Source organism: Coregonus clupeaformis, chromosome 1, assembly GCF_020615455.1.
Source record: "Coregonus clupeaformis isolate EN_2021a chromosome 1, ASM2061545v1, whole genome shotgun sequence".
Lineage (NCBI taxonomy): Eukaryota > Metazoa > Chordata > Actinopteri > Salmoniformes > Salmonidae > Coregonus > Coregonus clupeaformis.
The window spans coordinates 91,329,413-91,342,372 of record NC_059192.1 but is presented as its reverse complement, the minus strand read 5'-3'; the positions used below and the strand labels follow the sequence as shown (position 1 = coordinate 91,342,372).

The window sequence follows — 12,960 nt, the reverse complement described above, 5'->3', positions numbered from 1 at the left end:
TTAACTTTGATGGTTGGGTTGGATGGTTGAGTAGTGGGCTTGGGGAGATTTGACCTTTGACATTCTAATAGGATAAAGTAGCTTAGGTAAACTTTCCTCTCTATCCTGTGTGTCCCCCACAGCTCCTAGAAGAGAAGAACATCCTAGCAGAGCAGTTGCAGGCGGAGACAGAGCTGTTTGCCGAGGCGGAGGAGATGAGGGCCCGCCTGGCCGCTAAGAAGCAGGAGCTGGAGGAGATCCTCCATGACCTGGAGTCCAGAGTGGAGGAGGAGGAGGAGAGGAACCAGAGCATGCAGAACGAGAAGAAGAAGATGCAGTCCCACATCCAGGTCAGAGAGAGAGAGAGACATATATGCACATATGGATGCAGCATGGACATATGCGCGCACACACACACCATCAGTTGATGAGTTAATGTTGGTTTAGATGGAATTCATTCTAACTAAAACTATTGATAACTTCAGCATTGCAATACATATCCTTGTGCTGAAGATACTGAGTGTCTTTTGGTTGAATGTATGTATGTCCATTGTCTATCCATAGGATCTAGAGGAGCAGTTAGATGAGGAGGAGGCAGCCAGGCAGAAGCTGCAGCTGGAGAAGGTGACGGCCGAGGCCAAGATCAAGAAGATGGAGGAGGACATTCTACTGCTGGAGGACCAGAACTCCAAGTTCCTCAAGGTCAGAGAAGAGGGCACACTTAAGCCTAATCTACACCTTCTGCTTCCACACCTTCCGCTAGGTCCTCTCGAACGAAACCAGAAGACGCAATATCGAATGTCCCCTCCCAACACTGAACGCGGAACCCTGTGCGGATGGGAATGGGCGTTTGATTGAAGCGAAAGGCATAAATTAGGCATTGGAAATGTATAGAGCCCTAAAGGGTACAGGGGATAGTAGAGATGTTTAAGATTATCTTAATCTGATACAAATGATTTATTAGAGGATGCCATAAAGGGGAAGCTGAAGAACTACATGCGGCTCTGGAGCCACACGTTGTAGACCCCTGTTGTAGAAAACTGTAGAGGGGTTTAACATCTCTCCTCTCCTCTCTCCACCCAACAGGAGAAGAAGCTGCTGGACGACCGTGTGGCCGAGATGACCTCCCAGTTGACGGAGGAGGAGGAGAAGGCCAAGAACCTGGGCAAGGTCAAGAACAAGCAGGAGATGATGATGGTGGACCTGGAAGGTAAAGGCTTCACTGTGGCTCTTCCTCAATTGGTCTCCTCGATTCCTTGCTCTCTTTCTCTTCGCTGTCTTCTCAAACTGCGTTGGAGGAGAAGGTCCGATGTCCTTCCCGTCAGGCATTCTTCTCAAATGCGTTTTGAGGATGCAGGAAAGATTAATTGTAGAACTTACTGTAACTCCCTCAACATGGCAGACATTCAACTGCATAAAATAAGATTAAGATAAGACTACAGACTAGATAATATTAAGACTTCCCTGGTAATGTGAGTTCCATTTCAGTTCGGACACCACAATGACTTAATGGCTTACCAAGCTGAAGAATCTGGTTACTACTGCTTAAGTGGAATGTTGGAGTGGATACTTTTGAGTGCTGGGCCAACATCTATTTTCATTGTGTGTGTGTGTGTGTGTGTGTCTCATCAGAGCGCCTGAAGAAGGAGGAGAAGACTCGCCAGGAGCTGGAGAAGGCCAAGAGGAAGCTAGACGCTGAGACCACTGACCTCCAGGACCAGATAGCTGAGCTGCAGGCCCAGATAGAGGAGCTCAAGATCCAGCTGGCCAAGAAGGAGGAGGAGCTACAGGCCGCTCTGGCCAGGTGAGATACTCCCCTCCAGCCCCAAAATGGATTCTCAATAACGTTCATGGGTTGTGTTCAGTTTGCACGATACAAGAGAAAATGTTTTGAAATGGTGAAATGAAATGAAATGGAGGATATACTATCTGAACGCTACCTGGATCAATAAGGGGAATAGATTATGAATAGATAAACTTTGCCCACCATGCAAGCCTGTACCGCTGGGGGTTGCCTGTTCCTATGGCAACCTGCCCGGCCACTACTGTGGTCCAGTAAACCATACCGGCTAAATGTGCACCCACACATATACTCCCACTTCCATCGCCTGTCCCCATAGCAACAGTCCACTCTACAGGGCAAGCAGTTGAGACCCAGCGGGCACACACACACACACACACACACACACACACACACACACACACACACATACATATAAAAAAATACAACAGTTTACTATAGAATACTACAGTACTTACTATAGAATTCTGTAGAATACTATACTACACACTGTAGTATACCTCAATCATGTATAGTACTTACTATATAATGTTGTAGTATATTATAGAATACTATAGTAAATACTACAGTATACTACAGGCCACAAAAACACTACAGTAATTACTATAGTATATACACAGATTTGCAGGTGTTATAGCAGGTGCAGCGAAATGCTTATGTTACTAGTTCCAACAGTGCAGTAGATTGTAAATACTACAGTATACTACAGTAAAGTCTGCAAAAACACTACAGTGAATACAATATTATTTAACCATAGTATACTATAGTATTTTTTCATGTGGGCACATACCCTCATGTTGGCTTTGAACTAAATATTTAAAAGCAGCCACACAGTCCAGCTGCTTAGTTGTTCAGTGGCATGGGTTCACTCTAAACTAAACCAATGCCTTCCTTAGTGCAGTGTGTGCTGTTATGCTGGCTATCATCCTCACTAGAGACACACTCACACTCCGAGGCAGATTGATAGAGATTGATGATGTGCCCCATCCAAGTCTCTCACTACATTTTCCAACGGAAAGGAAAAGGAATCTCAGCTTGGACATGCCATGACGGATCGTCTCACACCTCAGAGGGAATTGTTGTCTTCACAGACGTTTATTTTGAATAGCTTCTGAACAGGGCTGCTGGATTAAAAGAAAACATTACCAGATATGGCTTGAAAAAGACCTGTCTCTTGGAAGAAGGGAGAAAGAGTGTCAACTTGCATCCAATTATTACCTCAATCTAGCTTGATTGTTAATTTAACATTCTTTGTAATCCAAAACCAATTCAGACCTAATTTAGTGGAAAATATTCATGAGCAACACGTTTGGTGTCACATTCAATTAAGTCCCTTTTGATTAGGGAAACTGAGACCACATACTAATTAGTTCCTCCTCTGGCTGCAAGAGGTCATTGGCATGAAGGTGAAGTCCAATCATTTGGATGTGGCGAATTCAGGTGTAGACTGTAGGCCAATGGGAAACAGTCAGTCCTAAATGACCTTCTGAAATCATCACTTGGTCATAGGCTAGTTGATTAAACCATTACACTTAGGCTAAAGTATTTCAGTTGGAATTCTATGAATGTTTATAATTGTGGGGCTATTGTATTACCAAAGTCTGGACATTGCTATTTGACTATAATGACTCATTAGTAGCTATTATATTGTTATCCATGGCTTCATCAGTGTGTAATACCTAATTGGACATGGAGTCATTATTTGGTCCTGGCAAAGGGACAGGCCTCTTCAGAAGCTGTAACACAGGAATGTCTAAGGAATGCAGGCAGGACTCAGGAGTCAAATCAAGGTGTATTGGTTACGTACACAGATTTGCAGGTGTTATAGCAGGTGCAGCGAAATGCTTATGTTACTAGCTCCAACAGTGCAGTAGGATGTCTTACAAAAACAATACAAATACACAAATAATCAAAAATCAAATCAAGAAATGACAGAACGAATCCAATGAACAATCCAGAGTAGATATATTAGAGTGAATCCAGAATAATAGTAATAGTTTAATCTAGCCTGACTGCTAGCAAGAACACATATTCAATCTCATTATGGCTTCGCTCTCAATGGCATTTCTACTGACAGAGAAAGGCACAGACGGACACATTCAAGAAACTCACTTCTCAGACACACACACAAACACACACGGCAGGCTGACTAACACACACTGGTCCTCCATGAGCTCACCCGCTGTAAGGTCGATCACACTGCCACCCTGTGTTCACTGGGGTTTTGTTACCAGACTGCAGTCTCACTTGCTAGGGCCTGTATGATTTTGAAATGATCCGACATTTTGGGGGATTTAGAGAATGTGTAGTGATTTTATGTACCAGTTTTGTGTTTCCATGGTTTTACCCAAAATGATCCTAACATTTGGATATCTCTGGTACTGTCAAAAGTACTGCTCAGATGAACGCCCCACAGTTAACATGATTTCTCACCTCTTCATTCAAATGGAATGTATCCTGGCATTAGCTAACTAGTCTAATGATTTCCATGTTGATTTTGCTAATGGTTTGTTGTGTGTGTGTGTGTACCAGGGGTGATGACGAGGCGGCCCAGAAGAACAACGCCCTGAAAGCTGTGCGGGAGCTGCAGGCCCAGCTGTCAGAGCTGCAGGAGGACCTGGAGTCAGAGAAGGTGTCCAGGAACAAGGCCGAGAAACTCAAGAGGGACCTCAGTGAGGAGCTGGAGGCTCTGAAGACTGAGCTGGAGGACACTCTGGATACCACCGCCGCCCAGCAGGAGCTCAGGTACTTGAACACTGCTTGTCAAGCCTCAGATGTACTGCTCTCTGCTGCGGTGATACGTTTATATGTTTACTGTAGTCCCAATATGTTTATTCAGTGCTTTTAGAAATTGATAAAGAACCATTGTAGGGTCGCACTGAAAAAGTGGCACTGTCATAGTTTAGCAAAGTACCTGCGTGTGTATCTGTATGGGGCTATGGAGAGACACAGCCCCTCAGTGAGGTGTCTTTTATGGGTCTACCTTCCTAACCCCCCTCTCCTCTCCTTCTCTCCTCTCAGGACCAAGCGAGAGCAGGAGGTGGCTGAGCTGAAGAAGGCCATCGACGAGGAGACCAAGAACCACGAGTCTCAGGTCCAGGAGATGAGACAGAGACACTCCACCGCCCTGGAGGAGCTGTCTGAGAATTTGGAGCAAGCCAAGAGGGTGGGTCTATAATCAGAGACAATACACCTGTCAATCATCTAATAACATATCTCATTACATGTTTAGCAGGCCAAGAGGCTAGGTCCACCATCAGACATGACACCTACCAACCATAACGTCATTATACAGTAGTAACACTACATACATGTTTAGCAGGTCAAGAGGGTGGATCTCCTCCAATGATGTATGTAAACCCTGGATTGTTGACACTATGTATTGGCCATTGAGAGGCTTTGAAGCCAGCAGGTCAGCCATATTGACACTCCCCAGTAGGAGCAGTCCTCCATAGGAATTAATGGAATTCTACAGTATTTAAATTAAATGTTTCAAGGACAGAATTACATGTATTTAATTACGTTGTGTTGTCATGGGGACAGTAACATTAGTAATCTCTAAAAAGTATACTACGTGTTTTTATATTTAATTTACATTTTTTATGTTTAGCTCATAATATAATGTAAAAGTATGCATTAAGGTGTCTGTAATAGAATAAACGTGGCAAAAACGAATGTAGACATTAATAAATGCATTTCTATAGCTTCCAAAATATTATTTTTTACAACGGTGGGGGAGTGCCAAGATGGCGGGAAGGTGGCTTCAACACAGCGCCCTCTATCAGTCATCTAGTGTATATATAAATCATTGGTCGCCACCTGAGAAAATACACCTGTCAACATAACGTCATCTCATACAGTAGTAACACTACACTATCACTACTTTGCTAAGCAGGCCAAGAGGGTGGGCCTACCCAACATCCATCTCCCCAACATACCCTGTAAAATTATCTTGTCTCCCCAATGTATAACACAACCCCTCTCTCCCCTCGTTCCGCTGCAGTTCAAGTCCAACCTGGAGAAGAACAAGTGTACCCTGGAGAGTGACAACAAGGAGCTGGTGAGCGAGGTGAAGGGGCTACAGCAGGCCAAGACAGAGTCAGAACACAAGAGGAAGAAGATGGAGGCTCAGCTGCAGGAGTTCATGGCCCGAGCCACCGAGGGAGAGAGGGCTAAAGTAGAGCTGGCCGACCGCACACACAAACTACAGGTTAGAGGGCAAGTCAATGGACCATACTGTCTGTCTGTCGTCATCACACCCCTCATAGGGGGGAGACCACTGGGACTATGTGATGAAGTCAGTTGGTTTCTCAAAATGGAGTAATATGTTTTCATGTGAATATGAAGAGATATTAATAGACCTTTGTCTGTAGACGGAGCTGGACACTGTCTCCGCCCTGCTGGAGGACGCTGAGAAAAAGGGAATCAAGCTGGCCAAGGATTCAGCCAGCCTGGAGAGTACTCTTCAGGACACACAGGTGAGACACCATATACGTCACCAAGCCATTACATGCTCTAATAGTTTGAAATCGAAGTTGGAGATATTGTAATATGCTATGGAAGCAAATGTCCTTTGATGACACTTCATTATTGGAGACACTTGTAGCTAATGCCAATCTGTAAAAACAACTTAATTTCCAAAGAGTCTTATTGTGTGTGTGTGTGTGTAGGAGCTGCTCCAGGAGGAGACTCGTCAGAAGCTGAACCTGAGCGGTCGTATCCGTCAGCTGGAGGAGGACAACAGCACCCTGCAGGAGCAGCAGGAGGAGGACGAGGAGGCCCACAGGAACCTGGAGAAACAACTGGCCACGCTGCAGGCACAGGTATGGACCCCACTGGCATTCTTATTGTTTCACTGCCAATAGAAGGACCAGGATTTCCGTCTGTGTACACACACCATTGATATTCATTACAGGTTGTGGTAGCTAGATTCCTTACTCACGAAATAGGTATTGGATATAAGTTGAATACAGTGTCGGGGAGAAGTAAACTACATGTAGTTCAACTAGTAATTTAAGTACATTTTGCAGTAGCTTGGTGGTAGTGTTGTCAGTAGTTAATTACTTTTTTGCCATGTAGTGGTGTAGCTAAGTACTGGAACTACACAGTACTTATTTTGCAAAAATAAAATAAAATATGGGTGAAGTAGGCCATAATTTATTATATTTTTCGGCATTAGACCTGCCTAATTTTCTCTTGGAACGTCGTTTTTGTTTAATAGGCTAAATAACACATTCTGTTAACATATGACCCGAAAGTGATCTATTCTTGCAATTTGTAGTCTATGACATTTCAGATTTAGATATACTTTTTCACAAAGTAGTTTGGATGTAGTCAACTACCTTTTTAAAGTAGGGTAGTTTTGGTGTAGCTTAACTTCTTTCAGTGTGAAGTAATTGGTAGCTTGGTAAAATATATTTTCATAGTAGCTTCCCTAACACTGGTTGAATATAATATCAGTAATGTGGTTTTTTTTAAAAGACCACTGTCATTTTCTGTATATCAAATGCTCACTCACAAAGCTGCGAACATTATTTCCTCATGTAAGAACTTCTCTACCTAGCTGTTTGAGTCTAGGAAGAAGCTGGATGAGGACGTGGGGACCCTGGAGTCTCTGGAGGAGGTGAAGAGGAAGCTGCAGAAGGACATGGAGCTGACTAGCCAGCGGCTAGAGGAGAAGGCCTCCGCCTTCGACAAGATGGAGAAGACCAAGACCCGCCTGCAGCAGGAGCTGGACGACCTCATGGTGGACCTGGACCACCAGAGGACCATCGTCTCCAACCTGGAGAAGAAGCAGAAGAAGTTCGACCAGGTATCGTATCATCTCCATTTGTCTCACCTTTCCTCTATCTCTCTTCCTTTTCTCCCTCCTCTCACCTTTGCTTATCTCCTTCTCCCCTCTCTGCAAAATAGAAGCAGACCTGCCGTTAATGAAGAAATGGCTGAGTTTTTGTGATTTCTTGATTTAAATTATTGCCTTCGTTAACATAACTTACCGGTAAGGCTTTACTTGCTATCCTTCTTCATCACAATCTTCTCCCTCTATGTTAGCTCCTGGCTGAGGAGAAGACCATCTCTGCCCGCTATGCTGAGGAGCGTGACAAGGCCGAGGCTGAGGCCAGGGAGAAGGAGACCAAGGCTCTGTCTATGGCCCGGGCTCTGGACGAGGCCCTGGAGGCCAAGGAGGAGTTTGAGAGGCTCAACAAGCAGCTGAGGACTGAGATGGAGGATTTGATGAGCTCCAAGGACGACGTGGGCAAGAGCGTACGTAGTTTAAACCCCCGTACAGGAGCTGAAGCTTCTCAAATACCTTATACAACCCAGTCCTAAACCTAGACTTGGCTCATCCAATGAGAATTGATAGAACCAAAATGCACAGGTTTTGGTAGGTTTCTTCCAATATGGCCACCAATCCACCCACCACATAATGAGTGAGAAAGCGGTGTTACTGGAGCTGATGGTGGTTCCCAAACTTTGTTGGAGACCTTACACACATAAAGCTTTCTGAAAGAACGCTGTCCACCCACCTCAGAATGTTGCTTTGAGTGAGAATTTGTTTGACAAATCCTATGGGATAGCTTCCTTATGACAGTTTAGACTCAGAAAGAGATGTTGTTGCTACCAGTCTCTCTACGTCCCCCTGTGTGTAGGTCCATGAGCTGGAGAAGTCGAAGCGCACCCTGGAGCAGCAGGTCGAGGAGATGAGGACCCAGCTGGAGGAGCTGGAGGACGAGCTGCAGGCCACGGAGGACGGCAAGCTGCGTCTGGAGGTCAACATGCAGGCCATGAAGGCCCAGTTTGACAGGGACCTGCAGGCCAGAGACGAACAGAACGAGGAGAAGAAGAGGACGCTGGTCAAACAGGTACAGAGGCAAGCAGAGAGGACCCTTTTTGGGGAGTAACATGCACACCTCCAATAGAAACTCAGGTGTTTGATTTAGCTAGGCCAACAGCTCGGAGAAAATAATCACCACCTTATTATATGGCCCTTCAGGACTAAAACTTTAACTTATGGACTCATTGTGGACTCCCCATCTATCTTCACCCTAACTGTTATTGTATCCGAGCAAGATGGTGTTTTCAACCCTCTCTGCAATATCTTGTTGTCTGACCCCTTCCCCAGGTTCGTGAGATGGAGGCAGAGCTGGAGGATGAGAGGAAGCAGAGAGCCCTGGCCGTGGCAGCTAAGAAGAAGCTGGAGATGGACCTCAAGGACCTGGAGGGGCAGATAGAAGCATCCAACAAGGCCAGAGATGAAGCCATCAAACAGCTCAGAAAACTACAGGTGAGACTTCATACAGGATTTGTGTTTGCATGTCCATCCTCAAATTGTGTTGTTGAGCTATCAATAGATTATAAATAGTGTTGCAAAATTCTGGTAACTTTCCCAAATTCCAAGAATCTTCCAACCAGGAATTCTGGGAAGTTTGGGAAAGTTACCAGAATTTTGCAACCCGAAAATGTTAATCTTTTTTGCCTGATTAATTAGGAACTCCTGGTTGTCTGATCTCTGATAATCAGCAATATTATTTATTACACCTGTATCCTTTTATCAATAAAATGGACCGGTAGCCTCTACAGGTATGGTATCTGTGCCTGTCTGTCCACCAACTACATACCTGTCCTGTGTAGTCAGCTTTAATGTAGCCTAGATTAGAATTATGTTGTGGAAAATAACCACTATACTTTATTACAAATAAGGTCTTACAGAGTTTTTGTTGCATCAAGAAAATTACTTTATTAAAGTTTCAACAAAGCCGATACCCGTCTGCAGAGTGGCACACCCCCTTACGGTCTCCCTCCATCTTATATAGTCCTCTTTAGTTTTCCCGCTCTTGTATTGCTCCGCCCACTTCCTTTGTCTCTGAGAGCGGCTAAACTCAACTTTCATTAAGTTCAGAGTACTACAATCAATCAATCCTTATCTTGCAAAAACACTCATGTTTAGTTTAAACTCTGTTCAACCCTGGCTCTTTTCACTGTGTTTGAAGACAAAAACAAACGGCCCAAGCCCGTTTCAGTCTTTGATATGATAAGACAACCATGGATCTAAGTAAGAACAAGCAATCTGACCCTAGGGCAGATTCCCTCTCTACTCACCCACACAGTGAAATTAAATGACCCAATACAATTCCTGGCCCAGTAACAAAGAATTCTAACTTTATGCTCTTGATTAACCCAGTTCTACCTCATACTCCATTAAACTCTACAGTTCATTAATAATAATTCACCACAATATGCCCAGCACTACCAACGTCTGTATTCAGATTACATCCCTGATGCTGTAAACTCTAGTTGTCCCAGTTGGTCTGGTCTCATTTGTAGCTTCCCCGCTGGCCTTACACTATTATATTCAGTATAGCTGCGGGGTTGGGGTCGATTCCATTTCAATTCAATTCGGGAAGAAAAACTGAATTTCAAAAAATTTCTGATAGGCTGCGTTTACACAGGCAGCCCAATTATGGGCAACAGATTGATCTGATTGGTCAAAAGACCAATTAGTGGCAAAAAATATCCGAATTGGGCTGCCTGTGTAAATGCTGCCATAGAGGAGCATTGAGGAAATGGAGTTCATCCCTAACCCTGTATAGTTGCCTCAGACAGTTGGTCTTACTCTTTGCCTTGCTGCTGCCACCTGCAGGCCCAGATGAAGGACTACCAGAGGGAGCTGGAGGAGGCCAGAGCATCCCGTGACGAGATCTTTGCCCAGTCTAAGGAGAACGAGAAGAAACTCAAGGGCCTGGAAGCTGAGATCCTACAGCTGCAGGAGGACCTGGCGGCTTCAGAGAGGGCCCGTAGACACGCTGAGCAGGAGAGAGACGAGCTGGCCGACGAGATCTCAAATAGCACCTCTGGAAAGTGAGTAGCTACATTTTCCTGATTAATGATCAAATTCAAGCATGATCTTTTACAGATTTAATGGTGCAATATGCAGAAATCACTGGTTGCTCAAATTTTAATAGTTTGCCTAATTTCAGTTTATGTGACAAAACAAGCAATGTATAGTGTAGAGAATCATTGTACTATCTACTATCTATCCAAAATCTTGTATTTTCAGCTGTTTGAAGCTGGTGTACAAAACTGAAAGTAAAAGACGCAAAAAACGAGGCTGAGAATGGGAAGCATAGAAATAGCACACATAGAACAGATCTACCGCTTCTCAGACTTACTTTCAATGAGAATGACAGACCTACAACTCACATTTCTATCTGAATTTGTTCAGGTCGCCCAAAAAGTTACATATTGCAGCTTTATGCTGTGTTCTGTACCAACCACTGAATCATGCATTTGTTTGTGTCAGGTCGGCCCTGCTGGATGAGAAGAGGAGGCTGGAGGCCCGCATCTCGCAGCTGGAGGAGGAACTAGAGGAGGAACAGAGCAACATGGAGCTGCTCAACGACCGCTTCCGCAAGACCACCATGCAGGTAGAGTACAACTCTCACATTGTCAAACACATACACACAGATCATGCAGGTACAAAACAGGTAAAACTCTCCTTAAACCGGCATTGTCTCTTGACGTTTTGAGGAGGAGATCGGACAAGAGGACAAGTACTTTTGAGATTCACTCATACACAGAGACGATTCCTGGACCATAGAATGTACTCTCTCTGTTGGCTGGAGAGTACTCTCTCTGTGGCCTGGAGAGTACTCTCTCTGTGGCCTGGAGAGTACTCTCTCTGTGGCCTGGAGAGTAGTCTATTATAGACTCCAATTACAAGTACCTCACCAGACTACTTTCTGGGACCCACAGCTAACGGTTTTATATAGAGATGGACAAAGAGTCACCGTCTCTCCCTTCATCCCCATTTCTCTCCCAAGGTGGACACCCTGAACACGGAGCTGACTGGGGAGCGCAGCGCGGCCCAGAAGAGTGAGAACGCCCGTCAAGGGATGGAGAGGCAGAACAAGGAGCTGAAGGCCAAGCTGGGAGAGCTGGAGGGGGCAGTCAAGTCCAAGTTCAAGGCTGCCATCACCGCCCTGGACGCCAAGATAATGCAGCTTGAGGAGCAACTGGAGCAGGAGGCCAAGTGAGAAGCCTTCTATACCTGATATACTGTAAATAGACATCATAATGGGGGTCAGAGTTTAAAGATGGGAGGTCACCTAGAATTAAATGTAGGCTCGAATAGGTGGTCTCTAGCTCATACACTCATTGTAATGATTTACCCCTACTCGATAGACCGCTAGAGGTAGGAGTTTCCCCTAACCACAGATCTAGAATCAGATTACAAACTACTCAAAATCTGGACCTTTAAAGCCCCAGTGCAGTCAAAAACGTGATTTTCCTATGCTGTGTATATATATTTCCACACTGAGGTTGGAGTAATACTGTGAAATTGTGAAAATGATAGTAATGCTCATTTAGTATAAAGACAGCCTGAAATTTCAGCCTGTTTGGTGGGATGGAGTTTTGGCCTGCCTGGTGACATCACCAGATGGTAAATGAGTTAATAGACCAATAACAAAGAGTTCCAAACTTCTCTGCCAATAACAGCTAGTATTCCCCTCCCCACTCAGACCACTCCCTGACAGTCCTAGCAAATGTCTTGCTTGAGAAATTGCTCTTTGCTAAGAAGTTAGTTTTGTTTCGTTTTTGACCATTTTCATTGAAAACAATCACAGGAAGGTACTTTATTGTTACCCAGAAATAATTTGATATTGAGATAAATACAACTGCATTGGACCTTTAACATTAGGGGGCTGAAAATATATGAGGTTGCCAAGAGTGGAATATTTTACTGCATCCTGATGCAAATGTATGTTCCCATCAGATATGAGTCAGTCAGGGTGACACTATTTACACACTTTCCCGTTATCACTTTTTCCTACAAGGGAGAGGGCAGCAGCCAATAAGATCGTCCGACGCACGGAGAAGAAGCTGAAAGAGGTGGTGATTCAGGTGGAGGACGAGCGTCGCCATGCCGACCAGTACAAGGAGCAGGTGAGTGGTCATCTCGGGTCCACAGTGAACCGGGAACAATCTGTTCTGACATTTAGAAAGGGTGAGTAAAAGGCCATGTTAGCTACGAATTCAATATAATCGGAGTGTCTCTGTGTCATCTGTGCTGAACCCCTCTCTCTCCTCTTCCCACCCAACGCTCTTCTGTAGCTTTGGTTCTCTCTCAATTCTTCTCTGTCCCAAACTTTCGTCTCCTTTCTCCATCCTTGTTTTTCCAG

At 44.6% G+C, this 12,960-nt stretch overlaps 1 protein-coding gene across 7 annotated transcripts in view; it reads left to right on the top strand.

Moving 5' to 3' along the window:
* The window catches only part of LOC121554089 (myosin-10), a gene marked incomplete at its 5' end in the record, with an annotated part of 64,768 nt that overhangs the window by 44,792 nt on the left and 7,016 nt on the right, over nucleotides 1-12,960 (top strand). For all 7 annotated transcript variants that reach the window (XM_045223360.1, XM_045223359.1, XM_045223355.1 and 4 more), the window contains 17 exon segments: nucleotides 123-329; nucleotides 544-681; nucleotides 1,066-1,189; nucleotides 1,612-1,783; nucleotides 4,313-4,525; nucleotides 4,802-4,946; nucleotides 5,784-5,990; nucleotides 6,154-6,258; nucleotides 6,451-6,603; nucleotides 7,344-7,592; nucleotides 7,832-8,044; nucleotides 8,431-8,643; nucleotides 8,904-9,065; nucleotides 10,422-10,639; nucleotides 11,082-11,205; nucleotides 11,602-11,810; nucleotides 12,616-12,724. In XM_045223360.1, coding sequence (XP_045079295.1) covers nucleotides 123-329; nucleotides 544-681; nucleotides 1,066-1,189; nucleotides 1,612-1,783; nucleotides 4,313-4,525; nucleotides 4,802-4,946; nucleotides 5,784-5,990; nucleotides 6,154-6,258; nucleotides 6,451-6,603; nucleotides 7,344-7,592; nucleotides 7,832-8,044; nucleotides 8,431-8,643; nucleotides 8,904-9,065; nucleotides 10,422-10,639; nucleotides 11,082-11,205; nucleotides 11,602-11,810; nucleotides 12,616-12,724 — 2,961 coding nt within the window.